This window comes from Prionailurus bengalensis, chromosome D1 (genome assembly GCF_016509475.1).
Source record: "Prionailurus bengalensis isolate Pbe53 chromosome D1, Fcat_Pben_1.1_paternal_pri, whole genome shotgun sequence".
NCBI classification, from domain to species: domain Eukaryota; kingdom Metazoa; phylum Chordata; class Mammalia; order Carnivora; family Felidae; genus Prionailurus; species Prionailurus bengalensis.
Genome location: NC_057346.1, coordinates 6,091,926 through 6,109,955, shown reverse-complemented (window position 1 = coordinate 6,109,955; position 18,030 = coordinate 6,091,926). Strand labels below are relative to the sequence as shown.

The 18,030-nt window shown below is 37.8% G+C and overlaps 1 protein-coding gene across 1 annotated transcript in view; it reads left to right on the top strand.

Annotated features, from left to right (window-relative positions):
• CWF19L2 (CWF19 like cell cycle control factor 2) overlaps window positions 1-18,030 on the top strand; it is a 149,966-nt gene that overhangs the window by 59,585 nt on the left and 72,351 nt on the right. Inside the window, exons 9-10 of the mRNA XM_043579225.1 lie at window positions 8,125-8,221; window positions 9,800-9,892. Coding sequence (XP_043435160.1) covers window positions 8,125-8,221; window positions 9,800-9,892 — 190 coding nt within the window. The remainder of the gene's footprint in view (window positions 1-8,124; window positions 8,222-9,799; window positions 9,893-18,030) is intronic.

Here is an 18,030-nt window from a genome sequence, read left to right as displayed (position 1 = left end):
TCCACGTTGCTACAAAAGGCCATATTTCATTCTTTCTCATTGCCATGTAGTATTCCATTGTGTATATAAACCACAATTTCTTTATCCATTCATCAGTTGATGGACATTTAGGCTCTTTCCATAATTTGGCTATTGTTGATAGTACTGCTATAAACATTGGGGTACAAGTGCCCTTATGCGTCAGCACCCCTGTATCCCTTTGGTAAATTCCTAGCAGTGCTATTGCTGGGTAATAGGGTAGGTCTATTTTTAATTTTCTGAGGAACCTCCACACTGTTTTCCAGAGCGGCTGCACCAGTTTGCATTCCCACCAACAGAGCAAGAGGGTTCCCGTTTCTCCACATCCTCTCCAGCATCTATAGTCTCCTGATTTGTTCATTTTAGCCACTCTGACTGGCATGAGGTGATATTAGCTTTTTATTTTGACCAAAATGTTGATGAACAGTTAAAATTACTGGTCCCTGTGCATGTCATATTTTCTTTAAGTGATCTTTGGAAGTTGAAAGTTTGAGAAACAAACTCTCTTTTATTCAGATTTGAAAAAAAAAGAAAAAGTATCTGTTCTGGTATGACCAGGAATGCAGTGATGAGGGGAGGTGATTTTTGTACCAGACATGTCCCTTGGAACTTCAGTTAGATGGCTTTGACAGATTCTTTCTGCTGTGCATCTTACATTTACTGAATTCAGCACCTTCTTCTTAGGTCTAGTGCTATAAAAACAGTTATGACACAGTTTCTGCTTTCAAGGAGCTCACGGTATCAAAGAGCCAGTTATGTAGGCATGTGAAGAAATACGTACATAAACGCCACGATACTTACAGTTAGTTGCAGGTCTAAATATAGATCCTTATGATTACAATTCCTGTGTACAACAAGGGATGATTAACTCCTCTGAGATCTCACTGGGGGAACAGAATCCAGGAAAGAAAGGGTCTTGAGGGATGAACTCATTAGTGGGAAGGGGTAATTGACATGGAGATAACTTGGAGACAAGTCAGCGTGGTCTAGTTGAGCATTTGAGAGTAGAATTTTGGAGTGTCAGATGCAGTAACTCCCTGAGGAGAGGGCATATTTCTTTTTATGGTCTTTGCGTCTCTGAATCCTGGTAAAGCGCATAGCACAAATTCACCTCTCAATAACTTGTGGAATGTAGTTGAATGGGAGGAAAATGGGTAGGCAGTTATAGCGAATATGCCTTACATGCCTTGTAAACAGCTCCAGAAGTCATGCTCCCGAGTTGGACAGTATTCTCTGGTGATTGGAAACAAGTATCTCCAGGATTTGAAATAGATCAGATTTGTATTTTGTTTATTTATTTATTAAAAATGTTTTCACATTTATTTATTTTTGAGAGACAGAGCGTGAATGGGGAAGGGGCAGAGGGAGGGGGAGACACAGAATCCGAAGCAGGCTCCAGGCTCTGAGCTGTCAGCACAGAGCCTGACGCGGGGTTTGAACCCACGAACTGTAAGATCATGACCTGAGCTGAAGTCGGATGCTTAACAGACTGAGCCACCCAGGTGCCCCCAGATTTCTATTTTAGAAAGATTCCAACATACTGTGTAGGCCAGTTTGGGAAATGGAACAGATTTGAGGATGAAATATTGGCGAGGAAGCTCTAGTTGAGAGACAAGAAGTCATGAACCAAAGGAGTGAATGTAGAGGAAAGGGGGAGCTTGAGTTGGCTTCTGTGGCTCAGTGATGAGGCATCTATTTCTGTGGCCCCTTGGAAGGATTTGCTTACTTACTGTGTACCATTTCTGGGCATTCTTTTAAACAATTTTCCTTAAGTTTATTTGTTTAAGTCATCTCTATACCTGACTCGGGGCTCAAACCCATGACCCTGAAATCAAGAATTGCATTCCTCTCCAACTGAGCCAGCCAGGCACCCCTCTTTCCTTTCTTGAAAAGATTTCACTGTTGGATTTTGAACGTGGTGAACGGAGGACTGGTTGGAACATTCCTCTTTGACTCAGTAATTGGCTCTCAGTGGCAAAAGTTACCATTATTGAGCATCAGGCTATGTGTTGTGTTTAGAATTTTATTCTATTACTGAATTTATTATAATTTTATACATTGTCACATTTGATTCTGATAATGTGAGGGTAGGTATTGATCATCTTTTTGGTTTTATAGCCTGAGAGAGGTTAAGATACTTGCCCAGTCTCATAGAGCTTGTAAAGGACAGAGTCTGGATTTGAACCCATGTCAGTCTGACTCCAGAACTCCTTTTCTTGTAATACTAACAGGGATTTCTCATTTCTACAATGATGATGCGACAGTAGGATTAGCATTCTCTTTATTTATTTATTAAAAAAATTTTTTTAATGTTTATTTTTGAGGGAGGGAGAGAGAGAGACAGAGACAGACAGACAGACAGAGTGTGAGTGGGGGAGGGGCAGAGAGAGAGGGAGACACAGAATCTGAGCTCTCAGCACAGAGCCCGACGCGTGGCTTGAACCCACAAACTGAGATCATGACCTGAGCCACAGTCAGATGCTTAACCGACTGAGCCACCCAGGTGCCCCTGCATTGGCATTTTAAAGAAACAGCTTCTAGTGCTTCATGAAAAGGTTGCATTTAGAACTCTTAGAATTTGAATCTGTTTTTAGGTGTTTATACCTTTATTTTTATCCCTATTTGTAGGCATGAATCTGTTGACATATTTATAATAAAAATGATGTGTGCCTCAGAATTGAATTTGGAAAAAGTTACTGAAAAATATTTTCCATACAAAACAGTCCAACTAACTGACAAGCAATCCCTCCACGTCTAGCAGCACGTAAATGGTAGTGATGTTCTGCTCACATGAATGCAGTGTCCCTACTGCTCTTCCTAATTGGTTTTTAAAATGTAGACTGAAGGAGTTTGAGAGGAACAAAAACATTTTCCTTTCTAATGGTGCTTTACCTAATATTTCTAATGGTGCTAAAATATTTTAGGTTTCTTAGTCTGAGCACCAGGGTGTTTTTTCTTTCTGTGAGAAGAAATGGTTCTTCCAGAATTTCTGCAGATATTAATGTCTTTTTTTCAAAAAATTCACATGCTGTCTCCTGAAAGATTTGCTTTTTTTTTTTTTTTTTTTTCCAAAAGGGAATTTGCTATTTAGAAATAATTGCTTGTTAGGTCAAGTTTTGATTTGAAGATCTGTTTATATATTTTGCTGTTACCCACTCAGAATGTATGTTGAAAATGCAAGTTGATTTCAGTAGAGTCTGATGAAATGTGCTAATTCAGGAAAACTAGAAATATCATAGATACATCCTTGATATGTGAGATTCTGACAGGGTTTTTAGCTTGAAAGTATTTAAAATCACTCCTCTTTGAGGGTTTTGAAAAACAACTATTGAAGTATAATTGACATGTAATAAACTGCACATAGATAGAAATGTACAATCTGGTAAGTTTAGAAGTATGTATGTTCTCACAAAACCATCATCCCCCAGGGTTTTCTGGTACCCTTTTATAATTCTCTCCCACCTCTCCCCACACCCTTACAAACCCCCTAGATTTCACTCATCTGCTTTCTTTAATTATAGACTAGTTTGCATTTTCTGGAGTTTTATGTAAGTGGGATCATATGTTATGTACTCTTTTTTTGTCTGGCTTTCACTGTGCATAATTATTTTGAGCTTTATCCATGTTGTTGCAGTAATTCATTCCTTTTTATTGATGGGTGGGTAGTTTTCCATTGGTAGATAAAACAATTTTTCCATTCACCTGTTGGTGAACATATAGAATGTTTCCAGTTTTTAGCTATTGTACATAATGCTTCTTGGAATATTCATGTACAGAACTTTGTGTGGATGTATGCTTCCTTTTCTCTTGGGTAAATACCTAGGAGAGGAATGGCTAGATCATGTGGTAATTATATCTTTAAATTTTAAGAAACTGCCAAATGGTTTACCCATTGATTGTATCATTTTACATAGATTTGAGATCATTGATTTGAGATCTTTCTTTTCTAATATAAGCATTTAGAGCTATAACTTCTCCCTAAGTAATGCTTTACTAGCATTCTATAAATTCTGATTTGTTATGTATATGTATGTATGTGTGTGTATATATGTATATGTATATACATATACACATGTTTATTTTTGAGAGACAGAGTGTGAGTGGGGGAAGGGGCAGAGAGAGAGAGGGAGGGAGACACAGAATCCAAAGCAGGCTTCAGGCTCCGAGTTGTCAGCACAGAGGCCAATATGGGGGCTCTAGCTCATAAACCATTAGATCATGACCTGAGGTGAAGTCGGGCGTTTAACCAACAGAGCCACTCAGACGCCCTGTTATGTTTGTATTTTTATTCGGTTTGCAGTACTTTTTAATTTCTCTTTGATTTTGTTATTGACCATGGGTTATTCCCAGATATGCTATTTAGTTTCCACATAGTTGAGGATTTCTCAGAGATCTTTGTTGATGATTTCTAATTTAATTTCACTGGGGTTAGAGAACACAGTTTGTATGACTTAAATCCCTTTAAATTTATTGAGACTTGCTTTATGGCTCAGAATATGATCTATCTTGGTAAATGTTGGCATGCACAGGAAAGAATGTGTATTCTCTTACGTGGTAGGGTATTCTCTGAATTTCCATTAGGTCGTGGTAGTGATAGTGTTATTCAAGTCTTCCATATTCTTGAAGAATATATTAAGTACTGGGAGTGGGGTCTTAAAATCTGCAACTGTAATTGTAAAATTAGTCTCTTTCTCTTTGCAATTATGTCAGTTTTTGCTTTGTGTATTTTGAAGCTCTCTTACATTAGGGATTCTTTTGTACTCTTGATGGATTGACCTCTTTTTCATATGAAGTGAAACAGCTTTCTTTGTCCCTGGTAATATTTATTGCTCTGTAATCTAATTTGTTTGATAGTAAAGAAGTCACTTTACCTTTCTTTTGACTAGTGTAAAACATGATATATCTTCCCCTCCCCCCTTTTATATTTGACGTGTTTGTCTTTATGGTATGTTTTTTGTCATTGAGTTTTGCTCTTTTATCTGACAATTTTGCCTTTTAACTCACATGTTTGGACTATTTATATATGTGATATAAAGGTTTAAGTCTAATTTTGCTCTTTGTTTTCTACTTGTCCTATGTGTTCTTTGTTCCCTTTTTCCTCTTTATGTGACTTATTTTAATTAAAAAAAATGTTTTTTAATGTTTATTTTTGAGAGACAGAGACAGAGACAGAGACAGAGACCCAGCCTGAACGGGGGAGGGGCAGAAAGAGAGGGAAACGGAATCCTTAGCAGGCTCCAGGCTCTGAGCTGTCAGCACAGAGCCCAGTGGGGGGCTTGAACTCACAAACTGCGAGATCATGACATGAGCTGAAGTCAGCAGCTTAACTGACTGAGCCACCCAGATGCCCCTTTATGTGTTTTATTTTAGATTACATATTTTTATGATTTTGTTTCATTTCTCGTTATAATTTTTTTGGTATTTTGTGGGGTTTTTTGTTTGTTTTTAGATTTGATAGTATACATTTTTAACCTCTCCAACTTCATTATGCCATTCCTGTATGGCATAAGAACTTTACAATAGTTTATTTACATTTATCCCCTCCAGTCTTTTATTGTTGTCATACATTTTACTTATCTTTGTCATAAACCTCTCATATATTGTTATTATTTTTGTTTAAATAATTATTTTACAGAGACTTATGTAATAAGAGAAAGTATTCTTCATTTACCCTTGTAGGCATCATTCTTTGAGTTAATCCATACTACAGTCTGGTATGATTTTCCTTCTGCCTGAAGGCTTTTCTTTAACATTCTTTCAACTCTGTCTGAAAGAGTTTTCATTTCAATTTGTTTTTGAAAGATACCTTCACTTGGTATAGAATTTTTGGTTGATAATTTAAAGTACTTTGGAAATGTTGCTGCTCTTTTCTTGCTTGGATTGTTTTTGATGAGAAATCTGCTGTCACACTACTTTTTTTGTGTGTGCCTAAGTGTGTCTCTCTTTTATCCCCCCTGTGGCTGCTTTAACATTGTTCTCTTTATCACAAGTTTTGAGCAATTTGATTATGATGTCCCTGGGAATAGGGTTTTTTTTTTTAATGTAGTGTTGTTGTTGTTGTTGTTGTTGTTTTGTGCTTGGGATTCCCTGAAATTTTTAGTTCTCTAAGCAGCTTTTCAGGTGTTTGGAAAATTTGGCCTTTGTTTCTTCTGTCTCCCATTTCTTTTGGGGACTCCAATGGCATGAGTAGTCAGGTTTAAGGTTATCCCATAGTTCTCTGATGCTCTTTTTATTTTTTAAAATTCTTTTTTTTCTGTATGTTTCATTTTGCATAGTTTTTAATGTTTATTTATTATATTAAAAAATTTTTTTTAATGTTTATTTATTTTTGAGAGAAACAGATACAGAATGCAAGTGGGTTAGGGGCAGAGCGAGAGGGAGACACAGAATCCGAAGCAGGCTCCAGGCTCTGAGCTGTCAGCACAGAGCCCGACGCGGGGCTCGAACTCACGAGCTGTGAGATCATGACCTGAGCCGAAATTGGACGCTTAACTGACTGAGCCACCCAGGCACCCCTGTTTGTTTATTTTTGATAGAGACAGAGAATCCCAAGCAGGCTCTGCGCTGACAGCGCAGGGACATGGGTCCCGAACTCAGCAACTGCGAGATCGTGACCTGAGTCGAGATCAAGAGTCGCCCAACTGACTGAGCCACCTAGGCCCCCCTAGTTTCTAATATTTTAAATTCACTACTTTTTCCTTGGCAGTTTAATCTCCTGTGAATCCTATCTAGTGTTTTTTTTTTTTTTTTTTTTTTTTTTAATCTGAGACACCAGTGTTCAACTGTAGAAATTGAGTTCTGATCTATTTTGTCTTACTTGTTTGTAACGTTTCAAACATATGGAATGCAGTTACAATAATAACTTTTAATGTTCTTATCTGCTTTTCCTTACATCTGAGTCAGTTCTGGGTTTATTTTGATTGATAGCTATTTCTCCTAATTGTAGGTCTTATTTTTCTACATCTTGGCACGTCTGCTATCTTTGGTTACTAGATGCTATGAATTTTACTGTGTTGAGCATGGGATATTTTTGCATTCCTGTAACTAATTCTTGATGTTTGCCCTGGGGGAACATGGTTAAGTTGATTGGAAACTCTTTGCTCCTGTAGACTTTTGCTTTTAACATTGGTTCATTGGGCGTAGATCAACATTTAGTCTAGAGCTTATTATTTCCCAGTAATGACGCGAGACCTTTAATGCTCTCCCCAGTGCTTTCTGAGTTGAAGCTTTCCTCGTCTGGCTAGCAAGATCAGGCACTTTTCCCAGAAATGCTGGATGTCGCTCCTCTTCTCTTTGGGATGGGACTTTCTCCGGCCACGGGCAGTTTCTTGCTAAATACTCAAGGGGAACTGTTTAGTTTTGTTCTCTCACTGTGCAGCTTTCTTCTGTCTGTCTGTCTTTGAGTTTTGGAATCTTAGCTGTGTCTCCTTCACTGAGGAGTCAGTCCTTCAGGCTCGGCCTACATCCCTTCCCCGTACCGCAGTGATCTTTCTTAGGGAAGTAAGCTGGGACAACTTTTTATGTGCCAGGAATCTAACCTTGGCTGGAAATTTCTCTGGTCTTCAGCGAGTCTAGGTTTGGCCCATGACCTTAGTCATAAACTAGTATTTGTTGTCTAATTCAGTAATTTCGCATTTATGTTGCAAAAAGAACACATGCTCATTGTTTTCATTCTTTGCAGTTAAGCATGCCATTTCCTGTTTAGTTTCTTAGACTATCAGTAATTTATCACACCCAGCTGTGTAGAACTATGGCCTGATTGTAGTGTTTTAATTTTCTCTTGTTTGTTTACTTTTCAGAATGAGTATGGGAGTATTAGATAGTAAAGAATAGTTCACATAGTATTTATCTCATTCTTACTGGGGCTTTGGTCAGTTATTATAACTGCCTGATTGTGGTATTGTGACATAGAGCCTTAAACTGGTGATTTTTGGTAGAATATTGAACCTTTGTTTTTTGTTTTGTTTATATTTTAAGGTTTTAGAATCATGATCTCTTGATGCTGAATATTTTGTTGAGGTCAATTAAAATCACATTTGAGTCTTGATGTTGTAAGTTGCAGTGTCCCTCTGTTTCATATGCTCTTAATCTGTCCTGTTCAAACAGAGGCAGTCTTGAAGATGATTCCATCCACATTTTGAGTGTTGATGAGAAGAACAAACTGGGAGCCAAGATTATCAAGGCAGAGATGATGGGAAATATGGTATGTCTTCTGTGGTGTTTCTAGGAGAATAGGAGTTTACTGTTTAACTTCTTACCAGTAATTTTGGAAGTTTCTTCACAATGTTGGCTGTAGCCAGCTGCTGCTTATTGATTCTTTTAACAAAATTCTTGAACATTCTTAAATCCTGTACTGCCCAATTCTAAATAAATTGTCTACTTTTTCTGTCAGATCTCTGAAGTCTGAGATCCCAGGGTATGACATGTTTTTTAAAATTTCTACTTTGCAATTCTAGCATGGCATATTTGAGGGAAATAAAGATGTCATTGTCTTCTTTCCCTTGTTTTGTCACATATTATTGAGAGCATGTACTGCTTTCTTAAATTCCTTTACTTAGGTACCTAACAAATGAGCTCCTAAAAAAAGATAGCTGTTTCATGTAGGCATATTTTAATGTTGTACGTTTGTGCCTGGTAAGTGTTTGATGCATTGTATAGATTAACTCATTTAATTTCCATAATAATGTTATGGTGTAAGACTGATTGACCTGAGAACTGAATAGAAAATATGGATGATTTGGTGCGAGCTACACCTATCTCTATTTATTATTGCTGTATTTTAGTATCACATTTCTGATAATACTAATACGTGTGACATCATACATGACAGAATAGCAAATCCAGACAGCTTTGCATGGTGTGACAGAATAGATTTCCTCCTGGTCATATTATGTACTGATCTCAATACCAAATATAAGTGATCCCTAAGTAGGCTTCCCTTTTGTTGTACTGCCAGTATGACCCTGTTTGGTAGCATAAAAGTTGCCAAACAAGATGCTTCTTTTTTATTAGTTTGTGTGTCTGATAAAAGGCATATCTTGCACATGCTGCACTTTCTCATTGAATCTGGTCCTTGGTAACACTGAACTGCAGCTCAACCCTGAAGTTTGGTAAGAGAGACAACCCGCCAGGAAATAAAAGCAGGAAAATAAAGTTTGAGTTTTGAAAGCACAAAGGAATTAGTTCACACTAGTGAAAGAGAGGCCACCAAGTTAGGAGGTTAATTTATGTTGAAAGAATTGTTCCTTTGGTCACGGAGCCACTGCAGTGGAGAACACTGTTCTTTGCCTGTTCATATGCTCCTCTTTGTTTATTTCTTTACATGTCACTTGCTTTCTATACATTTCTATAAACTTCTTAGAGTAAAAATGAGATACGTTCAGAGTTCTTATTAAAATTACTTAACAATAAAGAAGGTAATATGTTAAATCTTATTATGGCTTTCTTATTACAGTAATTGAAATTTTGAGTACTGGATGGTGATAATATCCGAGGAATTATAAAAATGTCATTCTTGAGGTTGTTTTCCCCATATCCCTGCCTCTCCCCTAGAATATATGTCCTTGTAATTGTTTACTCTCAAATCATAAACGAATGCTACGGGCATTTGAGACATATGTAACTGAGATGAATTCATTAAAAAGCAGTCCCCTGAATTTAGGTTTACTGCTGCATGAGTGTTCACTCTGTTCTTTTCCCTTCTGCATATACATTTGAAGTATTCTTCACTGAGGAATAAAGCTATATATGACACTCATTGTTCTTGTCTTTCCCTCTGAAGGAATTAGCGGAACAGCTTAAAGCTCAACTTGCAAAGGCAAATAAATTCAAAGAAACTGTAACACAGATGTCATCCAAAAACGCTGGGGTGGAGGTGAGTTAACGGAACTTTGTTTGTATACTACTACTACTGGGCAGTGCTGATATTTTAATGCAGGGTGTTTCTATACCTGTGTTACTGTGTTTATACGTGCGTTTGCTTGTTTGTTTACTTGTTTGAAAAATGGATTTTCATATGTATTCTCTTATGCTCCACCAGTGCGTCCCAGGGGAAAAGAGAGAGACCCGGTTTTATTTTGGACTGTGCCATTTACTGACTGTTTGACTTCATAGAAATCACACTGTCCTTAAATTCTTCTCTTAAAGAGTGAGAGACTTAAATTTGGTGTGTTTCACATAAAACAAATTATTTTGTTCCAGGATTCGTTCCTCCATCTATTAGTGAGCAAAACAGATAGAAGTGGCTGCCTGCATGGAGTTTCATTTGGGTAGGGAGGAACAGTAAACAACAAAAGTAATAAATAGTGTAGCATGTTACAGACTGATACATCCTATGGCAGGCTAGAGGGGATCTTGAGTGCCCAGTGCTGGTGGCTTTGGGTGCACAGGCTAGTTATTACTGAAAAAGTGACCTTGATGCAGAGGCTTGCCGTGGAACAGCAGATCTGTGTATCTGAGTGAAGAGCACTCTGGGCATGAGGAGTGGAGGATGTAAGGTTCCAAAGATGGGAACATGTCTTATGTGTGGGAGGAACAGCATGGGGCCCAGTGTCGCCAGAGTGGAATGAATGAATGGAAGGGAGGCGGGTGGAATATCCAGGTTAGAGAGGCTGTGGGAGGCTAGACCATGTGAGGCTTGAAAGTCAGGGTCAGGGAGTGGGTTTTTATTCTGGGTGAGATGGCATTGGAGGGTTTTCTGTAGAAGATACATTTTGATGAGACTGTCCTGGCTTCCTTGCTAAGGGTGCATTGAAGGATCGTAAGGGCAGAAGCTAAGGAGATGGTTAGAAGTGGTTAGGTTTTTATATGCATAAATATTTCCTGTGTGTTTTATGAAAGGAGAGCAGACAGGACTTTTTCGATGGTTTGGATGGGTTGGGGGATGTAGGAGATACGGAGGGGAGGCAAAGTCACTTCAAAGTTTTTAGGCTGAGCAGCTGGAAGAATACAGCAGCCATTCTTGGGAGTGTAGAAACAGGAGGAGTATATTTGGGGGCGGAGGGTTCAAGTTCTTTTGTAGATATGTGGCGTTTGGGTATCTTTTAGATTTGGGGCTGGAGGAGATGCCAGGTAGGGAGGGGGATGTTGGGAATTTAGGGAAGCCTGAGCTAGAGGTGGAAACTGGGGAGCTCTTAACATAGAGACAGTATTTAAATCCTGATGCTGCTTGAAATCAGCCCAGGAGTAAAGGTAGATAGAAAAAGTTAAAGGGCTGAATTGGGTATATTACAGTGTTGAGAGGATTATAATTAGGTTTATAAGTGATTTTAAAGAACTGTTCTCAAAGATTAACTTATGTCATTTTAATGTCAGTGTGTGAGATGAGAATGTACAAAGTCAAGTTCCATAGAATTGTCTTCAAGCTAACATTATTGATGATATAGAGAGAGTATGTTTGTGAAATTGGCTGTTTTTACTACTATGTGCCAGCTCATGTTTTAAAAGATATTTTTTAATATTTATTTATTTATTTTTGAGAAAGAGAGAACTTGCCAGGGAGGGGCAGAGAGAGAGGGAGAGAGAAATCCCAAGCAGGCTCCACACTGTCAGCGCAGAGCCCGATGCGGGACTGGAACTCATGAACCATGAGGTCATGACCTGAGCTGAAACCAAGAGTCAGACACTTAACCAACGAAGCCACCCAGGTGCCTCGCTAGCTCATGTTTTAAAAAAAGTGGTTAAGTTAGAATTCCTTACACAGATTAGGGAGATTGACCTCTCATGTGGTTTCTTTGTGCTAACCATATTATGTACTGATCTTCCCACAGTGTGGCCTTCCACAGAATAGCCCCCTTTTCCAGCCTCACCTCCAAGGCTCTCTCATCCATAACATGCGTGTCTCTTTGACATTTACATGTGCTCTTAATTATCCATGCCAGATCCTACCCTCTTGAGTGCTGTCCACTTTTCACTTTGTCTTTACCTCCTTCTTGAAGTGTCTTTTCTCAGCTTCTCAAAAAGTTGTAACCTATTCTTGTTTTGAAACTTTAAAGACCCTTGAAGTATTCTCTGTGGAATCTATCTTTTGAAATGGTATATATTTGTATTCTTGTCATCACCCTGTAATCCACGCGTTTCTTTCCTGACACTTGTCACTTTATATGAAAGGGTTCTAACTCTGTGGCTGGACTTCCGGGGATTCTTGAAATTGAAAGCAATTCAACTGAAAAAACTGAAGCAGATCTTCTTTGGAATAACGTTTTTTCCTGCTGTTTTAAGCATATCATACAGTGACTGACAGACTATATCTCATCCCTTGAGCACACACTTTATAATATTACTGATGTCCATGATTTTTAGCTCCTCCTAGCTTTTGAGCAGTGGCCCTCATAACCCAGTGGAATAGGATTCAAAGTTGTATTCAGAGTTGTACACAAAGTTGTATTTCCACTTCTAAACTCTTTTGAATCCCAAGCTATATGAATAGCCATGAAGCTTCATACAGAAAAAGATTTTTATTCCAAGGATTCTTTGAACACAGAGAAAAAGGTTCATCTTCTCTGCAGAGATGATGGACTTGTGATCTTGTTCAAGCTTTACCCGGCGTATGTGTGGAACAGACTTTTGCCCATAGCTCTACAGGGATTCGCTGCTGCCAGTAGTCAGTGGATTCTCTCAGGGCCAGGGCCTTGACTTCTATGCCCTGTTTCAGTGTAGTTTTGTTAGGAATGACAGTAGAATGCAAAGTTGTTTACTACCTCACAGGAATTTCCTGACTTTTTAGAGGAAAATCCTGAAACACTTCTGATAAAAATTTTGCTTTTTGAGAGAAAAGAAAATTCCATTCATAGAACAGTTGAACAGGGAAGAAAACTTTTCTTTTCTTTTTTCTTTTCTCTTCTTTTGTTTTCTCTTTTCTTTCTTTTCTCTTTTCTTTCTTTCTTTCTTTCTTTCTTTCTTTCTTTCTCTTTCTCTTTCTCTTAAGGATAGGGAGAGAATAAACACAGCATGCATGAGCAAGAGAGGGGCAGAGAGAGGGAGAGAGAGAGAATCCCAAGCAGGATCCAAGATCTGTGCTGTCAGCACAAAGCCCGATGTAGGGCTCAATCTCACAAACTCTGAGATCATGACCTGAACTGAAATCAAGAGTTGGATGTTCAAATGACTGAGTCACCCAGGAGCCCCAGGAGGAAAGCTTTCATTGCATGGTTTGTTTGTTAGAAATGTTAGGCTGTGTGAACAAGGTGAATATCTTGATTCAGCAATCTATGAGTATTATTTTGCCTTTAGTGAAAAACCATCAGCACTTGTAATTATTAGTTTGCTTATTTCTCTTCCCTGTTAGAGGGTGAACTATTCATTATTTAGGACAAGGACTGTTTCATTTCATATCTAGTGCCTTGGGTAGTACATGGCTGTAGACAGCCAAGAAGTGCTTGAAATATTTGCTGTATGAATGTCTTTGATTTATTTTATCACTTAGAGTTTTCTGTTGTAAATCTTAAAAATGATCCATGAACTTCAAAATTCTCTGGTCTGGCCTTCCTCTGAGTATAGCTTCCTTAGTGAGACAATAACCCAGCTGCACAGTATCTCCATGTAACTTATGCTTTACACTAAGTGATGGATTTTGGAAGACCACCAGTTCTCTATCAGGACAGATTGAATGCTAATTTTTTAATATAATAGATCCTAATCTGCCTTTCTAGAACTTCTACCTATTAATAATCCTTCAGTGGAATCACATCATGGACACATTTAATCTAAGGGAATTCAGCTTTCCAGGTTTGTTTTTTTTTTTTTTTACACAGTAGTTCATGAAATTCAGCTCCCCATTTATGACACATAATGAAATCATCATTGTGTGATGGTGCAGTGACTTTACAGTTTTATAGTTTGTTTACACAACTGGCAAAAAAGAGAAATACATTGTAATAGTCTCTGGGCAGCTGTGTGGGGAGGGTTTCATAGACATTCTCTTGAAAGAAATTGAGGAATTAATGGAAGGCCTAGGAGGGCTGTCGAGAAACATTAAGTAATAAATAATTGAAGAAACCAATAAATTCATCTGTGGCATTTTGTACATAAAGTCAGGCACGTGACTGGTGATTTAAAATATTTCCAAGAGTAGTTTGGCCATAGTTGGCCTTAACACTGTCTTTTGACTCTGATTCTTTAGTATGTTGTGAGTCTATTATTACAACTGCTGGGATTCCTAGAATGTGTGTGTGTGTGTGTGTGTGTGTGTGTGTGTGTGTACACACCTAGACTGTGTTTCTGTGTATTGGCATCCCAGTCTTTGCACCTGATCCTCACAGGCGTAGTTAAAAAAATTAATTACAGGATTAAAATAAGTATTTTGCCTTTCTTTCCTTCTTTCTTTCTTTCTTTCTTTCTTTCTTTCTTTCTTTCTTTCTTTCTAAGAGTGAGTACTTTAGTTGATTTTTTTCAGATTTTGACATGTAACAGATAAGAAAACATAGGGAATATTTTACTAGCAGTGTTAACAAGTGTGATTTAAAATATCTGCATAAAACTTCATTCCCAAAACATGGCATCCACTCTTGTTCCAAATACCCATGGAATATTTACAAAAATTAATTTTACTTAGGCAAAATGTTGATAAAGCCCCAAAGTAGGAGGTTTATAACTAAGCTTTTATTTTCTAACCACAATGCAATAAAGTTGGGATTTAACAACTATGTATTTTTTCCTTAAATAGATAAAAATTTCAAAACCTCATTTTAAACTTCTGGGTTTTTCCATTTCTTTATGTCCTCTTCAATTTCCATCATAAGCTTTCTGTAGTTTTCAGCATACTTTTACATCTTTGGTTAGGTTTATTCCTAGGTATTTTATGCTTCTTGGTGCAATTGTGAATGGGATGTTTCTTTATTTGTCTTTCTGTTGCTTCATTATTAGTGTATAAGAATGCACCTGATTTCTGTACATTAATTTTGTATCCTACGACTTTGCTGACTTCATGTATCAGTTCTAACAGACTTTTGGTGGAGTCTGTCGGGTTTTCGATGTATAATATCATGCCATCTGCAAAAAGTGAAAGCTTGACTTCATCTTTGCCAATTTTGATGCCTTTGATTGCCTTTTGTTGTCTGATTGCTGATGCTGGCACTTCCAACACTATGTTAAACAACAGCGGTGAGAATGGACATCCCTGTCGTGTTCCTGACCTCAGGGAGAAAGCTCTCAGTTTTTCCCCATTGAGGATGATAATTAGCTGTGGAATTTTCATAAATGGCTTTTATGATATGTAAGTATGTTCTTTCTATCCTGACTTTCTCGAGGGTTTTTAAAAGGATGCTGGATTTTGTCACATGCTTTTTCTGCATCGATTGACAGGATCATATGGTTCTTACCTTTTCTTTTATTAATGTGATGTATCACATTGATTGATTTGCGAATGTTGAACCAGCCCTGCAGGCCAGGAATGAATCCCATTTGATCATGGTGAATAATTCTTTTTATATACTGTTAAATTCGATTTGCTAGTATCTTATTGAGAATTTTTGCATCCATATTCATCAGGGATATTGGCCTGTAGTTCTCTTTTTTTACTGAGTGTCTGTCTGGTTTAGGAATCAAAGTAATTCTGGCTTCATAGAATGAGTCTGGAAGTTTTCCTTCCTTTTCTATTTCTTGGAATAGCTTGAGAAGGATAGGTATTATCTCTGCTTTAAATGTCTGGTAGAATTCCCCTGGGAAGCCATCTGGTCCTGGACTCTTATTTGTTGGGAGATTTTTGATAACTGATTCAATTTCTTCGCTGGTTATGGGTCTGTTCAAGCTTTCTATTTCTTCCTGTTTGAGTTTTGGAAGTGTGTGGGTGTTTAGGAAAATTCCTAACCATTTCTTCCAGGTTGTCCAGTTTGTTGGCATATAATTTTTCATAGTATTCCCTGATAATTGCTTGTATTTCTGAGGGATTGGTTGTAATATTCCATTTTAATTCATGATTTTATCTATTTGGGTCATCTCCCTTTTCTTTTTGAGAAGTCTGGCTAGAGGTTTATCAATTTTGTTTATTTTTTCAAAAAACCAACTCTTGGTTTCATTGACCTGCTCTACAGCTCTTTTAGATTCTATATTTATTTCTGCTCTGATCTTTATTATTTTTCTTCTTCTGCTGGGTTTGGGGTGTCTTTGCTGTTCTGCTTCTATTTCCTTTAGGTGTGTATTTGGGATTTTTCTTGTTTCTTGAGATAGGCCTGGACTGCAATGTATTTTCCTCTCAGGACTACCTTCACTGCATCCCAAAGCATTTGGATTGTTGTATTTTCATTTTCATTTGTTTCCATATATTTTTAAATTTCTTCTCTAATTGCCTGGTTGACCCATTCATTCTTTAGTAGGGTGTTCTTTAACCTCCATGCTTTTAGAGGTTTTCCAGACTTTTTCCTGTGGTTGATTTCAAGCTTCATCGCATTGTGGTCTGAAAGTATGCATGGTATGATCTTAATTCTTTAATACTTATGAAGGGCTGTTTTGTGACCTAGTATGTGATCTATCTTGGAGAAGGTTCCATGTGCACTTGAGAAGAAAGTATATTCTGTTGCTTTGGGATGCAGAGTTCTAAATATATCTGTCAAGTCCATCTGATCCAGTGTATCATTCAGGGCTCTTGTTTCTTTATTGATCCTGTGTCTAGATGATCTATCCACTGTTGTCAGTAGAGTATTAAAGTCCCCTGCAATTGCCACATTCTTATTAATAAGGTTGCTTACGTTTGTGAGTAACTGTTTTATATATTTGGGGGCTCCTGTATTTGGCGCATAGACATTTATAATTGTTAGCTCTTCCTGATGGATAGACCCTGTAATTATTATATAATGCCCTTCTTCATCTCTTGTTACAACCTTTCATTTAAAGTCTAGTTTGTCTGATATAAGTATGGCTACTCCAGCTTTCTTTTGAGTTCCAGTAGCATGATAGATAGTTCTCCATCCCCTCACTTTCAATCTGAAGGTGTCCTCAGGTCTAAAATGAGTCTCTTGTAGACAGCAAATAGATGGGTCTTGTTTTTTTATCCATTCTGATACCCTATGTCTTTTCGTTGGAACATTTAGTCCATTTACATTCAGTGTTATTACGGAAATATATGGGTTTAGAATCATTGTGATGTCTGTAGGTTTCATGTCTGTAGTGATGTCTCTGGTACTTTGTCTCACAGGATCCCTCTTACGATCTCTTGTAGGGCTAGTTTAGTGGTGATGAATTCCTTCAGTTTTTGTTTGTTTGGGAAGACCTTTATCTCTCCCTCTATTCTAAATGACAGACTTGCTGGATAAAGGATTCTAGGCTGCATTTTTTCCCTGTTGAAAACATTCCATGCTCATGGATTGGAAGAATAAATATTGTTAAAATGTCAATACCACCCAAAGCTATCTACACATTCAATGCAATCCCAATCAAATTTGCACCAGCATTCTTCTCGAAGCTAGAGCAAGCAATCCTAAAATTTGTATGGAACCACAAAAGGCCCCGAATAGCCAAAGTAATTTTGAAGAAGACCAAAGCAGGAGGCATCACAATCCCAGACTTTAGCCTCTACCACAAAGCTGTAATCATCAAGACATCATGGTATTGGCACAAAAATAGACACATAGACCAATGGCATAGAACAGAAACCCCAGAACTAGACCCACAAAAGTATGGCCAACTAATCTTTGACAAAGCAGGAAAGAATATCCAATGGAAAAAAGACAGTCTCTTTAACAAATGGTGCTGGGAGAACTGAATAGCAACATGCAGAAGGATGAAACTAGACCACTTTCTTAGGCCATTCACAAAAACAAACTCAAAATGGATAAAGGACCTGAATGTGAGACAGGAAACCATCAAAACCCTAGAGGAGAAAGCAGGAAAAGACCTCTCTGACCTCAGCCGCAGCAATTTCTTACTTGACACATCTCCAAAGGCAAGAAAATTAAAAGCAGAAATGAACTATTGGGACCTCATGAAGATAAAAAGCTTCTGCACAGCAAAGGAAACAATCAACAACACTACAAGGCAACCAACGGAATGGGAAAAGATATTTGCAAATGACATATCAGA